This window comes from Musca vetustissima, unplaced genomic scaffold (genome assembly GCF_032173495.1).
Source record: "Musca vetustissima isolate MV318-11 ecotype Yass unplaced genomic scaffold, APGP_CSIRO_Mvet_v1 utg8475, whole genome shotgun sequence".
Classification (NCBI taxonomy): Eukaryota; Metazoa; Arthropoda; class Insecta; order Diptera; family Muscidae; genus Musca; species Musca vetustissima.
In genome coordinates, this window is record NW_026887932.1 from 10109 (window position 1) to 38005 (window position 27897).

A 27897-nucleotide genomic window follows, 5' to 3' on the forward strand; every position below is an offset into this window, starting at 1 on the left:
GGTCCGCTTTCATATTTTAAGTTTTTTTTAATTTTTTTTTATATTTTTTTTTTCTTTAAGATTTTTTTTCGGATTTTTTCTGCTTTCATATCTTCTTGTTGTTGCTATTGTTGTAAGTAATAAAATTTGGATATTTAAACTTATGAATATATCTTCTAATCATCTTAAAATATCATGGTTGCTATTTTTCTTCTTCTTCTGCAATTTCTTCCAATATTTTTGTTTTCATCATTGCGTGATTTCTTCTTTTTCATCTTCTCATCATCCATCCAATTGGAAATATAGTAGAGGAGGATTCTTTACATAATTTTCTTTCATTTTAGAGACAATTAGAGAGAACCAGAAATGTGGCGGGGTAGAGGGCGGGGGGTAATAACTTAAGTTTAAATTATGATGCATTTTGTCATATTGCTACGCACAAAAATATACACTCATCTTCTTTCTTTTATTATTGCTGTTGTTGTTGGTTGCTGCTAGCTGCAGGTTATTCCAAATATTCCACAATTGATATTATGGTTGTTGTTTAAAATGTTTTTGTTTAGTACGAAATTAAAACCTTTAACATCACATTACAATGTGCAGTATATATGCAGGATATGTTTATGTTGTTCTTTTTGTATGTTGCTTTCTTGTTCATCCAAATAAAACACTACCAACCGACATTTAGTGCTAAATGAAGAAAGAGTGTTGTGCTTGTTCTCATTGTGACATATTTTCAAATTTCCTTAATGATGATGATCTGCATTTGGATTTGTCTCTTTCCTATTTGTTTTTAGGGCACATTAGCTATAACGTCGCCATCATCTCCATCACTTATCCTTATTGGTGTAGATGTGTTTTATCGTTTTGCTTCGCAATTGCTGCTGCATTATGGCACTAAATGGACGGTTGTGTAATGTTGTTGGCTTGGGTATACCGACGACACGACATTTTGAAGTAAATAAAAAATAAATCTTGGCTTAACATTTTGATCCTGTTATGCTACTTTGTAGATTATATTTGTTTCCGGTTGTTGGTCTCGTACTAACATTGCTCGAATATTGGAATAATGGGTGAAGTTGGCCAGTCCTCCTCTTCTTCAGAACTAACACTTTCGGTTCTAAAATTGGAAATATAAGAAATGCAAAAAAATTAATTTAGATAAAAATAAATAAAATAATTTTAAATAGTACAATGTAAAATTAGCTTTCAAATGTAAAGATTATATATTTGATGTCCTATATGATTCCTAAGACTATTTGGATCCTTTTGTTTTTTTAAATGTCAATATATTAAAGAAGAAGTCTATAATTTTAGTTTTTAATTATTGTGCAACTATTTTTTAAAGAAACCAGAAAGTAGCAATAACAATTATTAAACTAATAAAATGTTGTTTTTTTTACTTTGATAAATAAATTTTCTATCATAAAATACCCCCTCAATATTTGTTATCCATAGTATGATAAGAATTTGAAAATCGTTCTAAATAATGCAATTATGAACTTGAACAATAGTTGTAAAACAGTGCTAATGCAATATCAAGAACAAATATTTGTTCACATTTAGACAGACATACAACTGAAAGATAAACAAAATTGGTTGATGACTGCAACAACACAATACTTTGTATTTAAAGGTCATTTGAAAATGGTGCAAAAAAAAACAATAATAAATGTCTAAATATATAATATAAACAAAATAATATATTATATATGTATGCCGATGGTCACACACCACCACTTTGCAAACAAGATTAGAAGAAAATGGGTTATCACCATCATCATCAATCGAACGATCACAACAAGTGCAAGTTGTATAAAAACATATGACACAGCCGGACAGGCGGCGGCAATGCAAAACGCACAGAGAACAAGGAAGCAAATAGTGGATTGGTCAAGAAGAAAACAAAACAAAATCACACAAACACACCCCTAAGAGTAGTATGTGGTGTCTGGCAAAAAGCAAATAATTCTATGATAACGAAATGAAAATTATCATAATTTATGAAATCAATTTCAAGCAGACATAAACAAAATAATTCCAAGAAGCTTTAAACTTGTGAATGCAAAATAAAATACTTCAAAAAAAGTAAAAAACTAAATTTCCACTACCTCTTAATGATAATGTACAAACTATTTTTTGTTATTGTTGTTAATTTATTTTGCGTCAAAACTAACACATGCCCATAAATTGGGGACAACATTAGCAAGCAATCAATGGCATAGATGAGTAAATAAAATTCTCGTCAAAACAATTTTTTAGAAAAGCAAAAAAAAGTAAACATGTTGACGAAGACAAGCTAATCATGACACAAGTCTCTATAAATATTGAGAGGAGGAAAATATTTTTTGCAAATAAATAATCTTCCCCTTTTTTCTAAAGTTATTATATAACAAAATTCCCCCTTGGAGAATTTTAACATTGTTTAAAGTCCAAGTGTATATTTCCATACTATCCCTCTCCACCCTCCTCTCTCGCTCTTTTTGTTAAATAAACCCCTCGTCGTCGCCTTATTTATAACAAATGTTATTTCAAAATGATAAACCGCGCAGAGTAATGAACTTGAAAAACTTGTTGTTATTGTTATTTTGCAAAATTGTATTCAACAAGTACACACATACGCACATTTATATACATATGTGTGTGTATTTATTCTTCGTATATAAGGTGGCATTAACGTAAACAGCCCACATATGACGTTAATTGTTATTTTTCTTCTTTTTTATTGCCCAGAATATTCGAACTCTGTTGTATTTTTTTGGTGTCACACGACAAACAAAGAAATTAATTTGGCAAATTAGAAAATAATATTTTGGAAATTAACAGATGATTAGATAAAAACCATGATAGACACAACAAACAAAATGATATTGAAAAAGGGTTTTCTAGAGAAAATATGTTTATGGACAAATTTCTTAGACAAATATGATTGATTGCCTTCCAAAAAATAAGGAAAGAGAACCCCAAGGAATCTTAAAATAAAATATATCAAGCAGATATATATTTGTATATATAACTACATATATATATATATATATATATAATAAATTTAATGTGTTATCAATGAAATATCTGAAAAATATTTGTCCAAATGAAAAAAAAAAAAATGAGAAATGAAAACCTTTACATTACATCTTATTATACCCATTTCCTTTAAAAATTTATTTTCTAAATACAAATTTGCAATATCATTTTTTCACTTTCATTAAAAACCAAAAAAAAATTGTGAGGTTATGTTTGGCCAACATTTTGTTTCGCTTAAAAAATATGTTTCTCCTACAATTGTTGACGTAAATTTGTTGATCAAACAAATTGTTGGTACAGAAATTTATAGAAAATTCATGGCATAGTTTAAAAGTCAATCAATAATCAACAAGGCACAAACTATGCCTACAAGCAGACACACACACTGCCACCATCGCAATCATCACCCAATATCAAAACGGCATAAACATTTTGGCCAAAGTGCCTCTAAAAAAATATGTTATTGTAGTAGCTGATTTAGGCCCACGAAGAAGAAGAAAAAAATAAAAACAAACAAGACAAAAAGTATGATATGTGTACACACAGACGTAAACATACTCAAATACAATTCAGACAGACATAACAACAATTTTCATTAATAGACTTACTGACTGTCTGAATGGGCTAGAGGAGAAGTTCGGGTGTGTGTGTGTGTGTGCATGTGTGCTGTTTGCCAAGACTCGTGATCATTGAAAAAACAACAAATAGACGAAAGCATATTCCAAAAAAAGCTTTTTTTTAAGTGTTGCGTTTTTGTTGCTCTTGTTGATTTTTTGTTTTTTTCGAATAATTTAGAAACTTGTTTACGCCCAAGTTTATATGGTGATGTTTTTATTTTTATTTTATATAGCAGATTTCTATTTGTGTATGTAAAAAAAATTGCAAAAACAATTTACATTTCTATTTAGAAATATATACATACATAATATATAAAAAAATTAAGCACAACATACGCACACACAAAAATCGCAAAATTGTGCGTGTGAAAATTATTTAACCTTCTAAAGGCTAAAATTTGAATAAATTCAAAGGACTAAAGGGAGCAATAACAGGATATAATTTTAAAAGATCCCACAATAATCATGTAAAATAAAGCTTTCTTTGGACTACCAATGTTTATCAAAACATAACCTCAAACAAAATAAAAACCGTTAAAATTAACAAAATTCCGTCGCCAATAAATTAGTTTCATCGCTCGTAACAAGGGTTAACCAAAAATCTGTTCGTTATCTAAAAACTGAACTTTGCCACTACATCTTTTCTCTACCTCTCTGTATTTTTGGCATAACAAAAACAAACAAAATTTTAAAAAATAAACTAAAAAAAATATGCTTACCTCGATCGACATCCATCGTCCATGACATTAGAAATGCCTTCATCAATGGTGGGCAGGTCGGTTGAAAAACGATTGGTTGGGCGCAATACACGCAACGTGCGGCTGGAAAGCTTCCAAACCAAACGTTGCTTGTAGGGCTGTTTATTTTGTCCATTGTAATGGGACAAAATGCCCGAAACAATGCTAAAACCGCAGGTGAATACACGATCGGGAATCTAAGGGCCAAAGAAAAATACACATAATTACAAACAAGTTCTTCATTGCTTCCATTCTCTTCTTTTTACTTACCCTCATATATTGTTGCAAGAAGAGTATATACTCAAAGACATGCTTCAATTCGGGGCTGCCACGGGTATATGATTCCTTAATATGGAAATCTAAATGCAGGCATATCAATACCAAAGCTAATGTGGATGGTGTTATCACGGTTGTTTTTACATCGCACAAAAGAATTTCCAAGCGATTCTCCAATTCTTCCAATTTTATCAATTGCTTGTAGAATTCAAAGAATTGTCCGCCAATCTCCTTGGCAAGATTATAGAACAGGGCATAGTAGATGCGCAAATAGCTGACCGAGGTAATGGGTGCATGACCCATTTGTACGCCCAGTTTATTGGCAATGACACCAGCCATACGTTCCAAATCGCCAGCGGTACAGCCACACTAAGGGAAAAATAATTTAAATTATTACAAATTTTAATATTACTGACTATTTAGGATTGATTTGATGAATTTAAATGATGTTAATCATATAATATGGTGTGGAAATTTACCTGTGAGATTGTAACTAAATCTTCGGCGGGTATAGGCTTCAAATTCAATTGTTTAATGGCCAAATGGAATGAGGCAACACTCATACAGGCCATATGTTTTGGCTTAACAGCCATGCGATCCAAGAAACGATCCACTAAGCTCATGGCTGAGAATAAGACATCGGAGGGCAGCTCATACCAAATTTTAAGGCAACGTAAAACATAAGCGGAGCCATCACGACCACCAGCTGTAACTTCACGCTGTAACGGAAAAAGAAAATTTAAATTAAATTGGGGAATAGCTTAGAGAGTGAACATAGGAATATTTTTTTATAGAAAACATTGTCGATAACAATATTTTCTGAAGGAAAATTTTATCGATTAAGACATTTGTTAAAGGAAATATTGTCAGTCAACCATATTTTCCAGTAGAGATTATTGATAAGAATGCATTCTCTATAGAGAATATTACTGATAACAATGTTTCCCTTAGAAAACGACAATATTCCTTACAAACTTTTTTATCGATAATAATTTTGTTTTTAACCAAATTAAATTTTATTTGGTTAGATTAATTAAAAAAAAAACACTTCATCAACACTTACCCTTGATTCTTTCGGCAACAATAATACGGTGTGATATTTATCTTGTAATGCATCATATTCCTTAAGAGTATTGTAAAGCTCCTCAGATGATAGCGATACCAGTTGATCTTCCAAATTGTTATTAGTTGTTGTTTTCTTCTCATTGTCCGTTAACGAAGGCTCCATGGTTTGGTCCATATGATTGTTAGGTGTTTGTTGTTGTTGTTCCAGCTCAAATTTCTGATAATCCAAGCCAGCAGCACCCGGTGTTCCATACCGGCCCTCGTCAGACATCCTCATCCACTCAGTTCGCATCTCTGCAGTACGGCTGCTGCCATTATTGGCTGCAGTATTTGCAGATTCAGCTGCTGCTGCCGCCGCCGCCATCGCCGATGTTGTGGGAACATCGGTATTATCAGAGCCACCACGGCCGACCATCAACAATTCACGGGCCTTGGCCGATGTTGTGGCCTGCTCTTGATCCATGTGATGTTGAAGATGGTAGGGGGCGATGTTGTTGGTCGACGACATTGTGTTGTTGCTGCTGCTGCTGTTTCCTGCTCCTACCGCAACCAGGTCTTCAGGCTTCACCATCACAGACATCGATGTGTTCTGCTGCATCAACTGCTGCTGCTCCTCCAAAACGCTGTTGTAGCCGTAGATGATGTTGTTGTTCAAGTGGCTGTTGAAATGGTGGTTATACAAATCCTGTTCAGAGTATTGATGATATTGCTCTTCTTGATTGTTTAGACCACTATCAGCGACGGCGTAATTGGCGGCAGCAGAGTAGCGTACAGGGACAGACATTGTGAGGGCTGGCCTAGTACCTATTATTTGTGTAAATTTTACAATAGGAATAATTTTTTTGATTTGATTTCAAATGTTAGCTTTGGCTTCTCTCAAGAATCCGTTCGACAGAACAGCGACAATTCTCAAGAAAACTGCACAAGAGAAATAAATTGAAGAAAAAAGTATTCTAGGCCGTTTTTTTTGTAGATTATTTTTCAAAATTTCTTTTTTGAAAAATAAAATTGTTTGATTTTATTTTCAGCTTGTATATATGAGTAGTAGTAGAGATGAAACGTAGAGTTGCGATATCAGCGAGTTCTATTTACGAATAAAACTCTCAATCTTTTGTTTATACAATTCAACAAGGTCAACTTTTGGAAAAAGGACCTTTTTTACTTATCAAAATAATATTAAAGAAATATATATTCAAAATAAGAAAATACCCAAAATGTATACCGAAAATAAAATTTATTGTTTGCTACTTGTGTTGTACACACCGGTTAAATGGACGAAACTTGCTGTGTTTTCAATATTCTTTTCGTTTAGGAAAAAAATATTAGCCGTGTTTCGTTGATGGTCCAAAAACCTTAGTACTATTCTTTAATTTTTTGGTTTAGTTTTTTGGGAAATTAAACCAAAAATTTGTCAACAATTTGCAAACAACAAACAATTTGAACCCTCACGTCGTAGATATGTATTTTGATGTTTTGTGTTTTAGAGATTTTTGTAAAAAAATTCTCTTTTTTTGTTTTATGTCCCAAAAGAAACTTTTTTCGAAAAAGTACGCTTTTTATATAGACAATAATTTCGTTCCAAAAGGAAGAAATTTAATGATTGATTTGAGATTTTATATTTCAAATCGAAAGCACAATATGTGGTTTATTATGTGTTTTTCTTCCTTGTAGTAGTTGTTGTTGTTGTTATTGTTAATAACGATAATAAACGCTTGTGCTTTGAGTAATAGTTTTTGTTTTTACTATTTTAATACCACACCAAAAAATCTGTTTTTGGTTTATATGTGTGGTTTTATCTCTTTTTTTTTGGTTTTGTTGTAGTAGAAAATTGATGAACGATGTTCTCAAAATTTTGTTTGTTTTTCTGGTAAAATGATAATGATTTTGCTTTTTGCTTATCCTGAATTTGTTTTAACTTACAGGTCTGTATAGAGGAAAAATATGGGAGGAATAATAAAAATGATTAGTTTTGAAAACAAAATAAAAAATCATATAACAATAATTTCAAGGGGGGAAAAATGAGATGTTGTGTATGTATGTGTATAAAAAATTATTTTTGTGTATGTGTGTGTGAAGAAAGTAATTAAAATAAACATTGTGGATAATGGTTTATTAATGCTGCTGTAAAATAAAAAAATCTCAAAATATTAAATAATTTAGTTTTTTAATTAAGGGTTGGAAAAGGGAGTGCAAAAATTGGGTTTTAAAAAATTAAATATTATTTTTTAAATACTAAAAATAAACAAATAAATTATTAATTTTAAGGTATAATTTTTGAGAAGCGTGTGAAAAAAAATCTCTAAGAAATTGGATTTTTCTTTAAATTTTTTGTCAAATAAATTTCTCATCCACTGAGAAAAAGAAAATATTGAAATAATAATTTTAAAAATTGAATAATTGAAATTTGTATTTCAAATAAATTTCTCATCCACTGAGAAAAATAAAATACTGAAATTAAAAATTTTTAGAATTCAATAATGTCTCGAGATATAATGGAGGTTAGAATTAAAAATTACTAGGATGTGAAAATTCATTTTAAATTCTTTAATCGAAAAAGAAATATCCCCTTATGGGGCTGAATAGTTATATTCACACGTTTCCATATATATTGTTTTAATTTTTAATATCTATTTTAATAATAATATCATGCATTATATATTTAATGGGAGACTGTAGGACACAAGAAAACAAATGTTAAGGGCAAAATAAAAATAGGACAGTATAAAAAATGATATTGTCTATTTTTAAAATATTTCAAGGTTATAAAAAACTAAAGTTCATTTATCTGTGACGACAAAAGATTCTAGAGCTCTTCTTCTTCTCCATAATTATTGAGGGAAATGAGACAAATGACTAAGATATCTTCTATGTTTGTATATCATATCTATAAATAATTATTATAACAACTAAAATACGTCAACATTTCCCAAATAGATTACAGGATAAAAATGTATTACAAAATCCAGAGTTGTGATGATGAGGAATTGAGTGATTTGTCTGTCTGGTGATATTAAATAAACATTTGTCAATAATGATTAATAATATTAACAGCAACACTTTGTTGCCTCTAAAAACAACAACAACTGTTAACATACATAAATTAAAATTGATTTTTGTTTAGTTTTTCGTTGTTATCAATAAAAAGGTGGTGTTCCAAACAAAACCTAAATGGTTGATATAGTATGGTTTGGGGTGGTAATTGAGGGGGCGGCTGTTATTTTAGTGTCAGGGGCAAAATAGGCACGTGTTGAGCTTACAACAACAACAACAAAATCTGAATAATGTAAACTGATAAAACAAAAACTATACAAATTTTACCCCCATCCTCCCTCCATCCAAAAAAAACCCAATGTAACAACAAAAACCAGAAAAATGGAAATCTATGCAAACTAGGTGTCATATGTTTTGATAAAAACCACACACACAACAAATTCAATTGTTGGCCCATTTCCTGTTCCAAAAGAACAATGAAAGAGTTTATCCCGAAAAAATGAAAAAAAAAGTGCATAAAATAGTAAACAATTGTTTTGTGGAGAAAAACTGGGCACAGGAAACTCATAAACAACACATACATAAAATATCATCAAAAAACGTTGAAATATTCGAAAAAAGAAGAAACAAAATGCAGTTTACGATAAACCAAACTACCAACCGACCGACCAAGCAGCAACAAAGCCAACGAGATTTTCAGCACGTACGCCGCAGCAACAAACAGACAGAGACGCCAGCCAAAAAACAGAAACACCACTCTATTCCACACATAAAGTAGGGGCATATTGTGATAGAGTAGTGGGGAAACCGACAATGAAGTGGAAAAAAGAAAAGGCAATGGGATGCATCATAAATGAAAAGCATTGTTTAAAAAAATAAACTGTTCGGTCAATGAAACAAGTTGCATCCAACAACAATAACAACAGCAATACTTAAGAAAAACGATGATACAGAAAATTAAAGAAACTCAGCGCTACTGTGGCTCCAAGTTGTTGCTACATGAAGTAACATGTAGCAAGGCAATTAAGAAGTAACGTTAAGGCCATAACTCATATAGTCAGGGGGTTCGTTGTTCCAATGTAACGTTTATTTGAAAACTTTTTTTTTACAACATTTCAATAGAAATCCATTGATGAGTTGAACGTGAAATAATAAAACTGAAGATTTTCCTCAAAAGAAAATTAATTTGATATAGCGGCCAAAAGGTAATGTGTGTGTGTGTTCTTTATATCTCACAAGTTTTATGGATTTGACAGCATTAAAAAAACCAAATTGCTTGGTAATGAAAATGAGTGGGGAATAAAACTCACTTTTAAATAAAATATTTAGTATAGTTTAAAATTTCTGATATTTTTAATACCTTTATTTGGAATCCGACACAATTAAAAGTATAAGGGTATAAAACCAAATGAAAATAGGGCCAGTTTATCTTACAGACCCCATAAGACCATAGTGCCTCAATTAAGAGGAATGAGAAGATCTAAACAGAATTTCCAAGCTTTTGTTTGTAAATAGACATTCTTGGTCTATCAATTGGTAGAACTTTTCCCGCAAAAATCATTAATTAAAGAGAGTTTTTAAACGATGTCGATCCTCTCTATATACTGTACCCCTCTTTTTATGTCGCTTTTATCCAGAATATTTAGGTTTATGTATTTAATGTAATGATTCTAAACAGATCTCCATACCATAATTTGTCTTATCCCTCCTCTCTTTCTCTCCCTGGCGACCTAATTCCATCAGACATCCAAGACTGTTTTCAAGCCTTCAAACAAAAAAGTTGACACACCTCCTAACAAATTTCAATAACATTGGTTTATGAGCTTTTTTTTTTTTTGGTGTTGAAAAAAAGAAATTTTGGCAGAAATTTCCAGTATGAAATTTTTGATAACACACAACGTCATCATCATCATGAGCATAGATGTCTCAAGTGTCTGAGACAAGCATCATCACATCATTGTCTTGGTATTGGCAAATTCAAAGATAATGAACAAAAACAATAAGAGCTGAATACACTTTCTCAAAACGAAAATAAAAATATAATTTGAAAAAAAATAACAGAAAAATAATTAAAAAAGTTAAGAACAGACAAAACTATCTCTGGGAATATTTTCATACGCAAATAGCTTGCAATAATAACTACGGTCTCTATTTCCACATTCAAAATAATCAAAAAACATATATTTTTAGATACAAAACCTAATAGTTTGTTAGTTAAAATTCGGAAATGGTGTAGAGCAGAGCTGTTATCATCAAAGCACAATGTCACAAAAAAACACCAGACCAAAAAAAAAAAAAAATAAAAACAAACAAAGCATATCATAGAGGTGGAAGAGGAATAGACGACACAACAGACGGTCGGAGTCGGTCACATACACATAACTATATAACAAAGCAAATACAACGATCATAGTTGGGAATCCAAAAAAGAGATTGAGAAGTGGCGGGGAAGTCGGCAAACACAGCCAACAACAACAAAACAGTCGTATGAATATTATGGACAAATGCGTATTGAGTCAATTTTTATAACGTTATTGTTGTGTGGTGTTAAGATCACAACCGTACCAACTATTTTGACTCGAGAACCATAAATGTATGCACAAACAAAGTGAGGAGCGGCGGGGAAGAGAAGAGAGGGGTAACACCCCACCACATCCACAACTTTGTTAAATAAATGTATTTTTTTATTTATTTCTACATATACCATCATACAATATGTTTTTTTCCTATGTATGGTAACACACAGATCTCCTCCACTGTGTACTTTGAAACAGCTTCGATGTATAGTTTATTTTTTTGGCCGTTATTTATTCAAAGTCGCAGTTTTTTTTCCAGCTATGAATTTCAAATTTCTAAGTTGTATTTTTTCACGGCGAGGAATGGTGTTGGTTTATTTTTGGATTAATAGGGATACGAGATATAACGTATAGTTTGCATTTTTAAAAATTGACCTTTAGCCGAAACATCATCAAAACATTAAATAAACAAAACAATTTAATAGCAAAGACGTAATAAGAAGAGTACAGTCTACTAATCGTTTAAATTGTTTCTTGAAAATTATCAATATTATTTCTGCAGAATCAAAATATGAAAAATCATTTTTGATAGCTGAGGCAGCTGAGGCAAATAACCTTATACATAACTTAGCTTGTGAGGCAAATAACCTTACACATAGAATACCAGATCAACAAGTTATGCTAAGATATTGAAAGGTTAGCTTAAGTTAGGTTAAGCTTGACGGGGAATGGGTGTGTAATTCCATTAAAGCGTTAGTTAGTATGCCCTATTTTTTGAATATTTCTCTGTTTTATTTTTAAACACAAAAATAGCCGCTTTATTATGTAAATTAACTGCTAGTCCAAACGGAAATAGATTATAATGATTTGTATTGACGATCATAATAATTATGACTAAACAATTTCCAATGAATAGTTTGGTCTTGAGGGCAAAAATTCAATTTAATGACTTTATCGTCTATAAATTGTGGTAAATACAGCAAGAGACCGAGGGGGAAAGACCAGATTATCCATCATCGTCACTTTAAAAATAGAGATATCAATTTAAATTTGGAATTTAAAGAAGGGAAAAACATAATGATTTATATATCGAGGAAATAATTCGTGTTTGTAATTCAAATTGTTCTTCTTGGATATTCCAAAGTTCTTCTACGCATGAAAATGATATTAAAACCTGCAATGAACTAAATGTATGAAAACATTTATTTTATAATTAATTACTCTATATATTTACCCATATTCTTCTCCTCTCACAAAAAAGATACAATTAAAAATTCTGTAAACGTAAATGCTAATATAACCTTCATCTAAATGCTGTTCAACAGAGTCAAGTTCAGAAGTTTTTTGACATTTTGGAAATGCTGCTGGTGTTGTTGTTTTTAAATAAAATCAAAATATTTTTAGGCAATGAATTATTTACGGTTAAGCTAAATAAATAAAAATAATAATAACAATAATGCATTCGGGCAAATTGGTCATATATTGATATGAACGACAATACCAAAATTTTAATTTTGTTTTGTTATTGAACTTTATACTTGTTGTTATTGTATTTGGTTAATTGCTCATGTACACCAAACTGCGTAGCACAAATACTAATGTTTTAATTCTTGCTGGATAGCATCAGTCAGGTTTGGGATTTTTTTTGTGAAAACCTTGAGGTTATGTTTTAAATACCAGAAGCCAAAACTCGGTCGTTGTCTTATGGTATGTTTGTATTTTTTTATTTTATTTTTGTACATTTTTGTTTTGTTTAAACGATTTTTAATGATATCAAGGAAGTTTCTATACCACTTGCATGTTAAATAATTGTCATTGCCACCACTTTAAACAATAATGAATCACAAAAATAAAACATACAAGAGATAATAGCATTTTTTTTTTTTTTTTTTTTTTTTTTTTTGTTTTTGGAGTTACTTTGTGGTGGTGGTGATTTGTTGTTATTTAGAATCAAAAACAAAATGTTTAAAGAAAATACAAGAAACTTGAAAAAATTTGGAAAATTTATAAAATTTGAAATCTTTAATTGTTTAGGATTTTTCTAATATAAAAGCGGAGGGAATGGCCTTCCTACAGTCTACTGCAATACAAACTGCCAAATGTCCGTTAAACAAATATTTTTATTTTCATAATTCAAGTGGCTGCAATTAACAGCTGAATATTGACACGATTACAAGATAGCTTCCTATTGTCTATTGTCAGTTTTAGTTTCCTAAAAAAAACTTAACATTTATTTAGCCAATTTACAAAATAAATTGTTTATTTATATTTCAAATACCTTTGGCACTTTGTTTGGACAATAAATGAATTTCTCTTTTTGTTTTTGGCCAAGTTTGTTGGTCTGTCGTCAACCGAATTTGACACACACAGAAATCAACAACCAACAACTACATTGCGCTGGCTTTTATTACGCAAAATATATTTCCTTTTCGGTTTGCGGGGTGGAGTGGATGGAATGTTTGTTGTACCAACCCAAATAAAAAAATACAAAAAAATAAACAATATTATGTTTTAAAATATTGCACACTCACAGACATGCATACCCCATCCACCACACCATGAGAGGAGTATAGGCACGTAGTACTTGGTTTGTGTAGTAAAATATAAAGACATTTTTGAATTGAGGTTAAGCATACATGTATGTATGTAATAAAAAAATCAAGGGAAACAATTTGAAAAAATCTCGAAATAGAAATTTTCCACTTTTCACTTTAGTTTAGGCGCCACATAAATGGGTTAATGTGAAGAAGAACTGATGAAAATCTAGTATAATTATAAGAAAACATTATTTATATTACAATATGAATCACATTCGTATTGAAATAATTACCCCTTTTGTGGTGAAGTATATGAAGATGACACCTCTGCATACAATAAAAAACAAGTACATGAACATTATTGAAATTTGCAAAATATTTCATCATATTGCTTTTCAACTGCATTGCCTTGAAAATTTCTTGTAGGCCGGATGGATGACACTCGACAGGGGAATGCATTGCATTGTATACTTCATACTTCTTCTTTGTTGTATTAATATCAACCAACATAAGGCTTTGTTTGAGTGTTTATTTTGGTCGGATTTCACTCATTCTGTGGTATACTGGAATATTCGTTTTTCTGAAGGTCATAGATTGCAATTTTTACTTTATGAGTGGTGGTACTACACAATGACGTATTATTATTAATATATTTTTTGAAAATAAATGACAAAGAATTGATTATATCAATTTGGTTACTTTTATGTGCTATCAATAGATAACATATTTATTGCGTCATGATTCGGCGGAAACTATAAAAAACCTATGTTAATTTAGTTTTTGGAAACTTCCAATATACTTATGACTCACTAGTGTTATACTTAATTCAGTTTTTTGTAAAAAATCCCATTCCGGAAGTTTCAGCATGACTTGAAATTTATATGGAGTATTATGACATTTTCAATTTATAAACAAAGTTCAGTCAACTTTCTTTTGTTAAAATGTTTGTTGGAAGCTGGAATTATTTAATCATTCATTTGGCATTTTCTTTCATTAATTTTTTGTAATATTTAAATTATTTTGTAAATAAGCCTCATAAACAGCAGCTGATTTCAAGGAGAGTGCGTCAAATGTTAGTGAGAAATGAAAAGAGAATGACAATTAACACCTGCATAACCGTTCATAACTAAAATCATTCTCTTGAGTTCTCAATGATGTTATTCTCTTGATCTCACTGTTAGACGACTCATCTGACATATTTGGGAAATCAAAGCAGTAAAGAGGCCTAACTTCTCGGAGCAAGGTTAATATTTAGCCAATAAAGAATTCTAATATTAATTTAAAAAGTAATTATATTAAATTATTTAAATATAACAAATGGCAACTGGGAGCATCTTTATCAGAGAAGTAAATAAATTATTACTGAGTTACATCAACCATGCGTCAGTTAAGAACACAAACGCAGCTGTTATTGTCAATAAGGAAACCAAAGCTGCCAAAATAAGAAAAACGGCGCAATTTTGTTTGTACCAGATTAACTGGAAAAGATTATTATTTGGAAGAATTTCCCTCATAAACATGTTTAAGGAAATTTCTTTAATCCCATAACATCCTATAATTAAAAAAATGTTCTTTTATAATTTCAGATAAAGATAAGTGAACAAAAAGTCGCCGAATTTCTCAGGAAGGAAGTTTTTAGCAATTAACTGTGAAAAAATATGATTATTTTTAAGAAGAAACCTTTTCTGTAAATCCTCCACCACCACCGAATGATGGCAACTGTTACAATATAAAGTAACACCCGCCACACAAACATGCATACACATACATCCTGCACCAAAGTAATTAAAAAATACAATGCCACAAAATAAACAAATGTCTGGCTGGCTAGCAAGGATTGTTTACATTGTGTCGTCTGTCTACGAAAACAATCAAACATAAATAATTACCGAAAATCCTACAAAAAGAGGGGTGGGCTTTCTTAAGAAAAAAAAAAACTACAACAAATGCAGCAAAACGAATTCAAGATGCATTTTGTAACCAACCACCACCGCCACCTAAAAATAGGGGTGAAGAAAACAACCCCCAATAAATAATTTCTATAAGGAAGCCAATATAAATTACAAAAGGAAATGCCTGTCACTCAGCAGCAGAGCCTGCAATATGAGCAGCAATGCATACAGACAGACTACGACCTAGAGAGAAAGAAAAACTGGCGCATGCCAAATGTCATAAAAGAATAATGGTGACAAAATAATAAGATAAAAATAAAAGATAAAAGTCAAGAAACCGAGAAAAACAAAAAACAATTACAAATGTTGTAGACAGCTGAGCTAGGTGGTTTGTCTAGACAGCTGCTGCTTATGCAGCAGATGACAAATACAGAAGAGAGTGTATTTTTGGATTTTCTCTTAAAAGATGTCATCAAGCAGGCAGGAGTCAAGCAATCAAGACTTGTAAAAAACCCACCCTACCTAGATTAAAACAAAGCAGGGCGACAAGTACTTGACAATAATATTAGGGTCAATTGTTGTCTCAAGGCAAATAGCAAAACTAAACCTACTACTACATTTATTTTTAGACTTTGGAAATTTAATCACAAATATTCAGGGTTCATTGACTTGTTTTGTTTTGTTCAAAGAACAAAGAAAACGAAAACAAAATGCACTATTTTAAGTTTTCAATTGTAATCAATATTTGAGAACCTTATCACAAATTTGTATTACTCATAAATAAAATATCAGTGGGCGAGAAAGTGACTTGCAAAATTTGCAAAGGTAATGCATTTTGTCAAAAACAAATGGCAATAGATAATGGGGAGGAAGAAAAACTCATCCAACACTACAAGTATCGTCGTATCAGCTGATTGTTTATTGGGGGCGATGTAATTGAAGTGCATTTAAATCAGCTGGTATTTTTGAACATTGGACTGATAACAAAAACGGTGTACTGCTGCCAAACAAAGAACATTTTAGAAACTTAAATTGCCAAAGCTTTAAGTTGTATATGATTAAGCTGAAATGTAATACTTTTAAATGCCAAGCAACAGCAATTAGAAACAGGTTTCATATTACTCTTTGTTGTTCGAAAAAGACAACAAAACTTTATATTATGGCCCTAAAAAAGTATGTAGGTGCCTTATTATCCATATGATTTAAGCAACAGCTGTTGCCAGCCAACCCATAAATAAGTGACATCATATATTCTTGTATATTATGAGCCAGGTGTTGGATTTAATATGAAAATCTGTTTCTAATATTGAGTTTCCCCTTCACATCATATATAATGCAAAGCTTTAATTTGTTGTATAGCTGGTATTTAAATAAAATATGACACGACAAGCCTGTGTGTGAGTGATTATTTAAGCTTCAATATCACTGCTGGATATGCAGATATTAGAATAACGACTTACATTGGTTTAAAAAAGTATATAATTTATTTATGAGGGACACTTAGCTAAAGCTTATCATATACCACACAAAAATAGGGTGGTTGTTTTTTGCATTGCATCAAAACAAGAAAACACGGACGGTTATTGTTCATCAAATAGAGAATATATATTTTTGTTATAAATAAACCCTGCTATGGTTCGGATTTTTTTGTGTTACTGGGCAAGCGGCGAACGAGTGACATTATGTGATATCCATCCATTTATTCTTATATAGATTGCTGTATTACACCACAAATGGGGTGGTTTTAGAAATAAACGTATTTTTACAAAAGAATGAAAAATCTCACATAAGCGCACCAGTCAATTTTTAGATTTGTTTGTTATACAAAAAAAGACAAGGTGTTGATGGAAATACACCCTTCTAGCTTTACCTATTTTTTTTAATTGGGGGTTGTTTACACAAAAGCAATACAGGAATTTTTTTATTACATAAATAATAAAAAAATGTATTGGGTATTTGAAAAACTGAGCTCATTTTGTTGATGCATACATTATTTTACATAATTGTAAGGTTTTATTTAATCTTCTGTAAAAAAGGCTATTATGCATAAAAACCCCATCATTTTTACGTTATACACTGAAATTACGTCCAACTAATTTCGTTATGCCAAGTTATTTGACAAATAGATTGTCAATGTCATTCTCATATTGCTTCCAAATTGCTTCTCTAGAATGAAACTTCATTAAACTGACAAGAGTGAGCCTGTCCATAATAACTCTCTCTCTATCACTATTCCTATGTGTTTATTGCAATTGTTAAAAAACATGATGCAATTTTGTGGCATCTCTACATCAAATACTTTTTATTAAAGAATAACAACCAAAAGAAAGAAAGAAATTACAAACGACTGGTTATCCAGAGAATGGGAACAATAAAGAAAAATGAATAAAGAAAAGACTAAAACAAAAGAAACTAAACATGAATAGATTGAATGCCGTTTTCACACATCCATCAAACTATGGAAGCGCAATGCATAGAAGTCATTGGCTGAGAAAGAAAATTATGGGAACAAATACAAAACAGAATGAATGAAATAAAAGAAATTCAATGGAAAACAAAAAAGATATACACAAACAACAAGCGAGTATTTGAAAAGATATTAGAAAAAGTCATGACTTGTATTATGCGCGCCTTTTTTCGTTTTTGGGAAAGAATATGTGGCGGTGGTGTCCCGCCAATACACCAACAACATTAAAACATATATCACCTGTACACTACCACCTAACATATGTAGGTAGCGAAAATTATTATCAAAACAAAACAAGAAAAACTATGAAACACAAAAACATTACAAGAAATACCAACAAAAGAGAAAACCACTAAACAAATAAATGTTTCCTCAGCAATTGTTGGGTAAAAGAGGAAAGCGTAGACACACACACGCACTACCATTATTAGCTGGTGGGTTGTGAATTATTATGAGAATAAAAACATTTAACATCTAATAAAACACCCACCAAGTGGTTGGTTTAAGATGTAACGGTTACAACGAAAAAAAAAAAAACAGACAAATATTTATTTATGTGTACAACACTCTGGCTATTGGAAATTAAGAAAAAAAAAAATAAACGAAAAACTAGATTTAGTATGAATGCAGGAATGATGTTTGTTTACCACCTTTTTTGATTTGTAAAAAGGTGATAAACAAAAACAACACACACACTCACACACAGTATGCTGTTAATTATTCTAATCCAACACCTACGATGCCAAGGCAGCTGTTTTTTTTTTTTTTTTTTTTTTTGATATGTAAATATTCTGTGTTTCAATGAATTTCTGGAATTACCATTGATATTATATCGGCTGTAGGGTTTTGGGGGTTGTATGTATGTAGTGGGAGGAAGTAATTTAAAGGCATAAAATTTAAATACTGTTGTGTTTTTTATTTGAGGTTACGTTTGAAGGTTGAACAACAACAACAAACATTATAAAACAAAGACTAAGCTATGTTTGTAAGTTACCTAAATATTATTCTAGGCAAAGCTCTGTTGAAAAATAAGTAGGTTATTTAATATGCATAGCAATGCAATAGTAGTTAGCTGCTGCTACGTTGAAATATTGAATATAAGCATTTAACAATGAAAAATATTGTCATTAAACAACAAATGACCTAGAAAAAAAATTTACAGCAATAATGTACACCCAACAAACAAAGGCTTTTATTTTTTAATTTAAAAATTTTTAGATTACATAATATTAAACATTTCTTTTAAATAAATATTTTTATATAAAGAATTGTTTTCCTTATTTTTTAATCTTTAGAATATTTTTTGTTGTTGTGTTTTTTCTTACTATAACCAGAAAAATAAATAGAAAATACAAATCACAAAAATTGGCTGACGCAATTCTAGAAAACCTGTTTATTGTAGTGATGGAGAGCGGAGAGAAGAGCGAGAAAAAGAGGGGGTTTCTGCTGCTATTGAAGATCGCAGTGGAGAGTGAACAATTGTAATGGTATTGGTAATGTTCATATACAATACTGTGAGGGATACAGTAACAAAGTAAAAAAAAATATTTTACTAAACTAAGGGGGATGGGGCCAGCGGGTGTTTGAAATAAAAAAGAAATCAACACATACTTTGGCACTTTTAGGCCTATAAAATAGTATTTTTTATTGTACTTTTTTTCTCTTGTATTTGTTTATGTACATATACCCCAAAAGAGAAACAATAACAATTCCATAATCGTTCGTTTTATAAATCAAACCAACAACAAACATTTATATTTGTTGTTTATGTGAAATAATTTTGTTAACAGAGAAACAACAAAAAGAAACAAATTTGCTATACCTCTGAAACAAATGTGAATTGAAACAACAGTAACATTCTAGAAATGAAACATAAACAAAGGCAAAACAGAAGAAAACTGCCAAAGAGCAAGTGTTGCCAACTTACTTTGATGTCATATGATGACTAACTTGAAATTTGAATAGGCTTTTGAAAAGAAAAAAAAATTAAGGAGAAGGGAATCTCAAGCCGAGGTTAAATAAAAATTGGCACTGAGAAATAATCCTCTTACACTGAAAATTAATACAAAAATATCTATTTTGTAATCAAAAACTCTGGCTAGATATTCAAAAGAGTTTAGTATGGAGCTTTTTTTTATACACCAAGTTCCAGTAAATTCTTTCAAAGCATCAATAAATAAACTTTGATTAATATCTAGTAAAACTTAATTGGTTCTCTTTCAACACATATAGCAACTTTGATTAAAAAATCACTAAATTGACATCACTGTATACAACAAATCATCTGATTTTAGACGTCAGTAATATTTACATGGCAATTAAATAGCTGAAATAGCTGTCACTACTCAATTTTCATGTAACATAATTTTCAAACAATATATATTTGTTTATATATAATTATTTTAAAAATCTAGTAATATTAACATTTTACAAACTTTTTTTTTTCAAAAAATATAAAAGCTTTTTTAGTGAAAATGTCATAAAATCAACAGAGGAACAGTCTGAGAAAGACAAACAAGTATCTTTCACACACACACATACCCGCAGTACTATTTCTTCTCATAAACAAATACATACAAAAAGCCTTTGTTTAAAAATTTGTTTTATAAAACTTTTGCTTAAAACGGACTTTGACGACGAATACTTTTTTCTTCTTCATTATACAACAATATTAATATAAAATTTAAATATATATAAAAAATGATCTTACATTTTGACAGCCATTTTTAATAACGCGCAGGGAATATGGAAATACGTTTTTTTCAGATTTTATTGGATTATTGCACTTTTATTGTAACGAAGATTGGGGAGTTCATATCAAATCTGTGCCATTGAGAGATGAGAGTTCTGTTTTTTTTTTTCTTTTTCTTCTGTGTGTATTTGTTGTTGGTGTATGAGTGGTTGTTGCAGTAGTAGTAATAGTACAAAATGTATTGTCTTATTAAGTCCTACTAGAGTTTTTCTTTTAACTAATTTGTACTTATAATTTTGTTTTTTGTTGTTGTAAAAAACTTATTTTAATATTTTTTATTTATAATTTAAATTAAACAAATTAATAAATTAATTTGTAATTATCACAAATGTTACGCAAAAAATGCAACTTTTATACGATGATGATTATTGTTTTTTGCAGCAGGTTTCAATTTCTCTTCTTGGACACTGTGAAACAAAATTTTGTTTAAAAAATTTGTTTCAACAATTCATGATTTCTGGATTTTTTGTTCTCTGTGGGCAAACGAAATCGATTTTTCTGCGGGTTTTGATTTAAAGTAACATTTGTAGACTGTTTGTTTTTCGGGGTTTAGAAAACGACGACGACATACGAAGAAGACGACGACATTTACACATAAAAAATTGCTTAATAATGTTGTTTGGACGACGACATTAATTTTTTTGAAGACACACAAAAACTTTGTTTTGTTTATTTAGATTTTGATTAAATTGTTTGGGTTTCAAATTTTCAATTTTCTTTGTTTATATTTTGTTAAAAAGACTAATATTCTTTTTTTTTTTGCTTCCTCTCTAGATTGGTTGCTTTCTCAGTTGTTGTTAAACAGAAACTAAACTGTATTCCAGAGTTGCTTCAAGAGTATGTTTCATATACAACAAGACCCCCGTTCGTATACAATTTGAATTGAATATGTGTGTGTGTTTGTCTTCTTCAACTGATTTGACCATGAAGGAACGCAATGACATGTGAAACACAAACAGTAGCAGCTGTGTGTCGTCTGTTGTCTTTTGTGTATGTGACCAATGAACAGTAATCAACAACACCACAACAGAACGCAGCCAGCAGCTGAGTTTAGTTGAAAAGTGAAAATTTCACAGTCTGTCAACGAAATGGACGCACCGAAATGGCAACGAAACAAATATGGCTTCCACCATTGGTCTGCTATATAAACATGTTTCATTTTGCCATTGTGTTTCTCTTAGAGCACAACAACAATTTGTATCTATAGCTGTTGTTAGTCTAGTATGGGTGGGTGTGTGTGTCTTATTTTATTTAGTTTAACAGCAATACGAATTAGGGGTATTCACTGTAAAGTTCTATGTAACAAAATCTTTCTATTGAGATCTTAAAAGGTGGATGAAACTAGAAATTGTTCTGTATTTTAATTTTCTACCGATTTACACCGAGATAGACAAAGAAAATAAGTAAAAAATAAGAAAATTAGCTCTCTTTTCAGTCTGCAAAATATTAATCAGATAATTGTCTAATGCCATGTACAGACGAGCGTTGTTCGCTCTCTCATTCGTTGTTCGACCCTTAATTAAATGTTGTTCCATCTCTAACAATTGAGAGAATTTATCGAAAATAAATTAATTTTGACAGCATGAAAAAATTTTTAAATTTTTCAAAATTTTTCAGTAAAATTGAAAATGATGAATGAAAAGTAACCCAAATTCTAGTTTTTATATATGCAGAAGGATGTAAATTTTGTTGTCTACGAAATGCAATATGCATTTCTTTCCCCTTGGTTCTAATTAGCGTACAAAACGAGAAACAAAAGTGGGGAAACCCAAACAAAAATTCTCCAATTTTTTAAATGTGACATTTGAGTTGAGAAAATATAAAAATGTATTGAAAACAACAATATTTTCAGAAAAAATGGAAAACATGAATTAAAAGTAAAGAGATAGGGGTTGATATTATAGTCAGGAGAAAGAGAATTATTTTTTCTATTTAGATCCATATGTGATTCACGCAAATATGTTACAATTTTGGTGCAAAACAAGAAACAAAATGTTTGAAATAAAAAAACTCTGATGACATGAATTAAGAATGGTGTTGTATGAACGGGTTAATTCATGTACGTAATTCTGAGAGCGAACTACGTTGTTCGAATGCCCGTCAGAACATGGCATTATGAAGTAATTACTTAGTTCCCCATACAAAATTGTCTGAGCGAACACCGACTTTTGTACGTTGTTCAATTCGAATCACTCTCTGAATCACCAAGAAATTTGTCCCATCCCTAATAACTGAGAGCATTTATCGAAAATAAATTAATTTTGACAGCTTGAAAATATTTATAAAATTTTCAACCTTTTTTAGTAATATTGAAAATGATGAATGAAAAGTAAAAAATTGTCTAGTTTTTATATATGCAGCAGGATGTAAATTTTGTTATCTACATAATGCAATGTGAATTTCTTTCCCCATGGTTCTAATTAGCGTACAAAACAAGAAACAAATTTGGGGACACTCAAAAAAAAATTCTCCAAACTTTTATATGTGACATTTGAATTTAGAAAATATAAAAATGTATGAAAACAACAATATTTTCAGAAAAATGGAAAACATGAATTAAAAGTAAATAGATATGGGTTCTTAATATAGTCAGGAGAAAGACAATTAATTTTTCTATTCAAATCCATATGCAATTCATGCAAATATGTTAGAATTTTGGTGTAAAACAAGAAACAAAAAGTTTGAAATAAAAAACTCTGATGACATGAATTAGGAGTAGTGTTGTATGAACGGGTTAATTCATGTACGTAATTCTGAGAGCGAACTACGTTGTTCGAATGCCCGTCAGGACATGGCATAAATTTATAAAAGTATATTTATATTTAATAAAGTAACTTTTTATTCAGAATCAGGGTCTCCTACGCAAGAAGTACAAAATAACAGTTTCTTTTTAATAAATTTAAAGTGTAAAACTTAGACGCTGTTTACGTATTCATCATGTGAAGTCAATTAATAATAATGTTAGCATATATACGAATCAGCTAATTTGCAGCATATTAACCCAGATAAAGCCAACGATTTTTTTCCAAATCTTAAGATTAACTTTAAATCTTAAATATAGTATTAAACAAGACACAAAAATAAAATATTTTATAGAAATTAACTGAAATAACGGTAGTTTTCTAACAGTGGTACTGTTATTTGTTTTAAGAGTACGGTGGCGCCAAATGAGTTAATAAGCCTTGTTCTGAAAGTTCTACAATAAATAATATTCTATAAATTTAATTAAAATTTGCTATCGAATATTTGGCTAACATTTTAGCTATATGTTTTTTAATTTTCTCAGAAAATTGTAAAAATGGTTTCAACACAAATCTAAATTGACCGTAGAATCTCAGAAACTGAACCTTAAATAACCATTCTCATAAATTTTTTTCTGATATGAAGGGCACAAATGCCAAAGATGGACTTAGTATAAAAACAGTTTCCTAGTTGACAGATTGTTTCAGAATATACCTAATGAGGATGGTCAGATTCCGACTTTATTAACAGATGAATGACATCTAACTAATAGATAACGCTTTTGACTATGAAGGCGATTGTTCCTCAGTCGTGTTATCCAGGTATCTGCTAGTGGGTTTTCCTGCTTTATATCCGTAGGGGTATTCTTCAAGATTCGCTTCGGATTTGATATTATCAGGCCCAGCTGATATAAAATGATATAATGCACAAGTAATCATAAATTAAATAAAAAAGGAAAGTAATGAAATTTTGTGAATTACATTTTATTTTAGTCAAATGAAAACTTGTTTACAATACACACAGTAATTTGTACAGCAACAATGCTATGTATTTATATATGTATTTTTGTCTTCTAGCGGAAATAGTAATGACACAGAACTTTCTTTTCCCCCAAAAAGAATATGTTGAGGGAAATTTTTCTTTTAAAAATAGCATCTCGTAAGTATTTGGCAAAAAACCTTGACTACCATCTTCACAGCACAAGAGAACAAGAAATGTGTGATGGCCAAAAAACAAACGTATTGCCAAGTTCAAGTTTGAAAAGGAAATCTATTGAAGTGATATTATCTAAGAAGAAAGAAATACCAAAAATATCAATATTACCTAAGCATTATTATTACGTGCAAGCCAAAACAAACAACAACAAAATATGAAAAAAATTCGAGAATATATTTCTTCTTTGTTTAATTTATAAACAAAAAATCAAAATAGACTTAAAAATAACTGAAGAAATATTATTCAAGACAAAACAAATGCGAAAATCATAATAAACAATTTCAAGTAATAATGATTTATGCATACAGCAGAGGAGATGCATTTCATGGTGATCATGATGTTGGTCAGAGCCAAATAAAACAAAATTATTTAATTTAGATATGTATATCCACACAGACGCTATAGCTCATTTAACATTGACCTTCACGTAATAGCCAACGACCGTACGATGATGATGTTCGTTCTTTGTATGTACCACCTCAGGCAAAATTAATGTATTTTTTCATTTTTTTGCACATCCAAAACTGCAAGGCAATTATGAAGAAATCTTGAAATCTCAAACGCACACACACTCACTAGCAGCAAAATAAACACATAATACTCAACAATAACTAAGTGGCAAAAATGTACGTAAGAATATTAAAGAATACACAACACAAAAGAGAAATTGCAATACCAAGAGAAGATGCCAAGAAGATATATTGTAAGAAATTGGAACAACACATAATAATGGTAATACAAAAGAACAGCTGGTTGTTCGGTTGCTTGACCTATAGCAGCAGCTGAGATAGATTACAGCTGGAAATACAAGTTGCTATTCATAGAATGAAACAATCATAAAGAGGAAATGCTAGAGAATAAAATGAAATAGAGAAAATTAGTTATTGAAATGGTGTATTGATGACTTGGATGGGTTTTTTTAATTAACATTTGACCCGTCAGATATTCAAGATATTGATAATAATAAATAGAAAGGAAAATATGTATATACTTCTATTTGGAAATAAGAACAGCATAATTGGAGATTCAAGCAGACAAATTTCACATATTTAGCGCTTGCTGCTGTCTGCCTATTGTTTTAATGGCGGGAGATGGAAATAAAGTTTCCCCATCCCATAAAACAACTCTTCCTCAAATATTGCTCATCAGCAGAGTCGGTAGCAAGCTTTGCGACTACACCGCCGGTCTTTTCAAATGAGGCAGGGATTCTCCACCTCCTCATCTGAAGGCCGTCGTTCTGCTTTTCCACTAGTGTGTTATCTAGTCCATTAAAAGGTGATTTGATCCACACAGAGGTTACCATTCCGCTTGGAATCTCGTGGACCGCTCCTTAGTTCGACAATTAAAAACCTTGACACCTTTGTATAAGGTGATCTGGCCAAACCGAAGGATCCGTCGATCAACTTCGTCGCAGGTTGTTGTTCCTCCAAGGACCTCATTCTCTTCACAGCTGTGTGCTGTGATCGAGATTCGGCTCAAGGGGTCACAATCGCTGCTGGATTTAAAATTAAAAAAATATCTCAAACCTGGACATTAATTTTTCTACTGCATGGAGTTCGGCGACAGGCAGTGATCAATTAATTCTCAAACACAAGCTATTGCGAAACCAATATCGGCATCCTTCCATAGTAGTTTCCTATCGATGATTCGATTCCGTAACCAGTGAAGGAATTGCCTTACTAACAAGGAATATATACAAGGATACTGCTGGTTCAAGACTATAAACTGCACCTATTTCCATACGACTAAACTATGTAATTTCATCGTCCGGAACAAAGCAAATAACAGATGTTCTTAAAATCCAGGTACATTATATATCATTTGGAACCCATTTTCTGAAATGATGATAAAGTTAATCGTATAACATTAAGGTTATAATGTAAAAGTACAATTATAAAAATTTTTACCTGGAGAAAATTCGTCATGGCTCTTAGAGAAGTTAATCCTTTAGAAAGCAAGTAAATAATGCAGTGTCATCTACGACCAAGGACGCACTCTGGGGGGCGGCCCGGGGGGCCCGATATGCTATCATATGCCATAGAATTTTTACCATATGAATAATGAAAATTGAACTCCTATATGTTCTAGTGGTTTACCTGGACATATGTACATATTAGTAAACATGTGGACTTCTCCACGATCTACTAAATTTGTTTTTATATTTTTGTGTTATTATCTTATATTTATTTTTATGCTTTATTTAAAATGATTTTTTATTGTGAGTTCAAAGATGTATTCAACATGACCTTGAATTAATATTTCACAATGTTATGAAAATATCTCAAAATCACATTAATTTTTTGATGTTAATAATTCACAATAACGATATACATAATTACAAATAAATATGCAACAATTTTTTTACATTTCCAAAAGTAAAAACATTCCTATTATTCCGCACACCTATGTTGTTTTTGCAAAAATTTTTTGTGTATCATACTACTAAAATTAGCAACACTGCATGGGAATGGTGAAAAGAAATGACGTAAATACTACCCAACTCAATGGTGAAATATATATGTACGTACGTATGTACGACATCAATTAAAAGACCTACGTAAATTCCTGAAATTTCTCTAATTGGAATTTTCTGGAAATTAACATCATTCGCATTTCCAACTCCATTTACACAATATCATTACAATTACATGCCCCAGAAAAATTGGCTGGCAAACTTTGGCTGATGACTCTGCTACGCAATTTCACATATACAACAATCAGTCACCCAGCAACAAATTCACATTCATTCATGATAGGCAACAGAGCGACGGCTCTCTGACGTCTGATTGGGTCGTCGTCGTGCATAATTTTTTTTTAATGAAATGCGCATGCTGTCCGAATTCACCACACCACCAACACACTCTGGATTTTGATTTTATTAATTTTGCCCTTATTTAGCCTCACTTTTTCAATTAAATCTAACCTTTTCTTTACCATTTTGTATGGTTTTTGCTGTAGAATTTAATGGAATAACACTTACCCGGATGCTTCTGCAATTAGAATCAGTTTTTTTGGTTTTTTAATTTGAACGAGGACAAAGAAAAGTTCTCAACACGATTCAACAAGAATTGTGACATGGAAAATTTC

General features: G+C 30.9%; 1 protein-coding gene across 1 annotated transcript; it reads right to left on the minus strand.

Moving 5' to 3' along the window:
* Window positions 1-985: 985 nt before the first annotated feature.
* Window positions 986-27897, minus strand: LOC133335751 (cyclin G). Its single transcript, XM_061544049.1, has 6 exons — window positions 27791-27897; window positions 5697-6502; window positions 5113-5352; window positions 4628-5002; window positions 4340-4554; window positions 986-1099 (listed from the first exon to the last, which is right to left on the minus strand). Exons 2-6 carry the CDS (start codon window positions 6480-6482, stop codon window positions 1024-1026), a joined length of 1692 nt encoding a protein of 563 aa, XP_061400033.1. The 5' UTR covers window positions 6483-6502; window positions 27791-27897; the 3' UTR covers window positions 986-1023.

What these genes read in the sequence shown, in the direction of transcription:
- LOC133335751 (XM_061544049.1), bottom strand. Translation starts at nt 6,482, where the DNA reads ATGTCTGTCCCTGTACGCTACTCTGCTGCCGCCAATTACGCCGTCGCT. An exon ending in TGTTGCCGAAAGAATCAAGG is followed by an intron (nt 5,353 to 5,696) that starts GTAAGTGTTGAT and finishes TTTCCGTTACAG; the next exon opens with CGTGAAGTTACAGCTGGTGG. An exon ending in GACGATGGATGTCGATCGAG is followed by an intron (nt 1,100 to 4,339) that starts GTAAGCATATTT and finishes TTCCAATTTTAG; the next exon opens with AACCGAAAGTGTTAGTTCTG.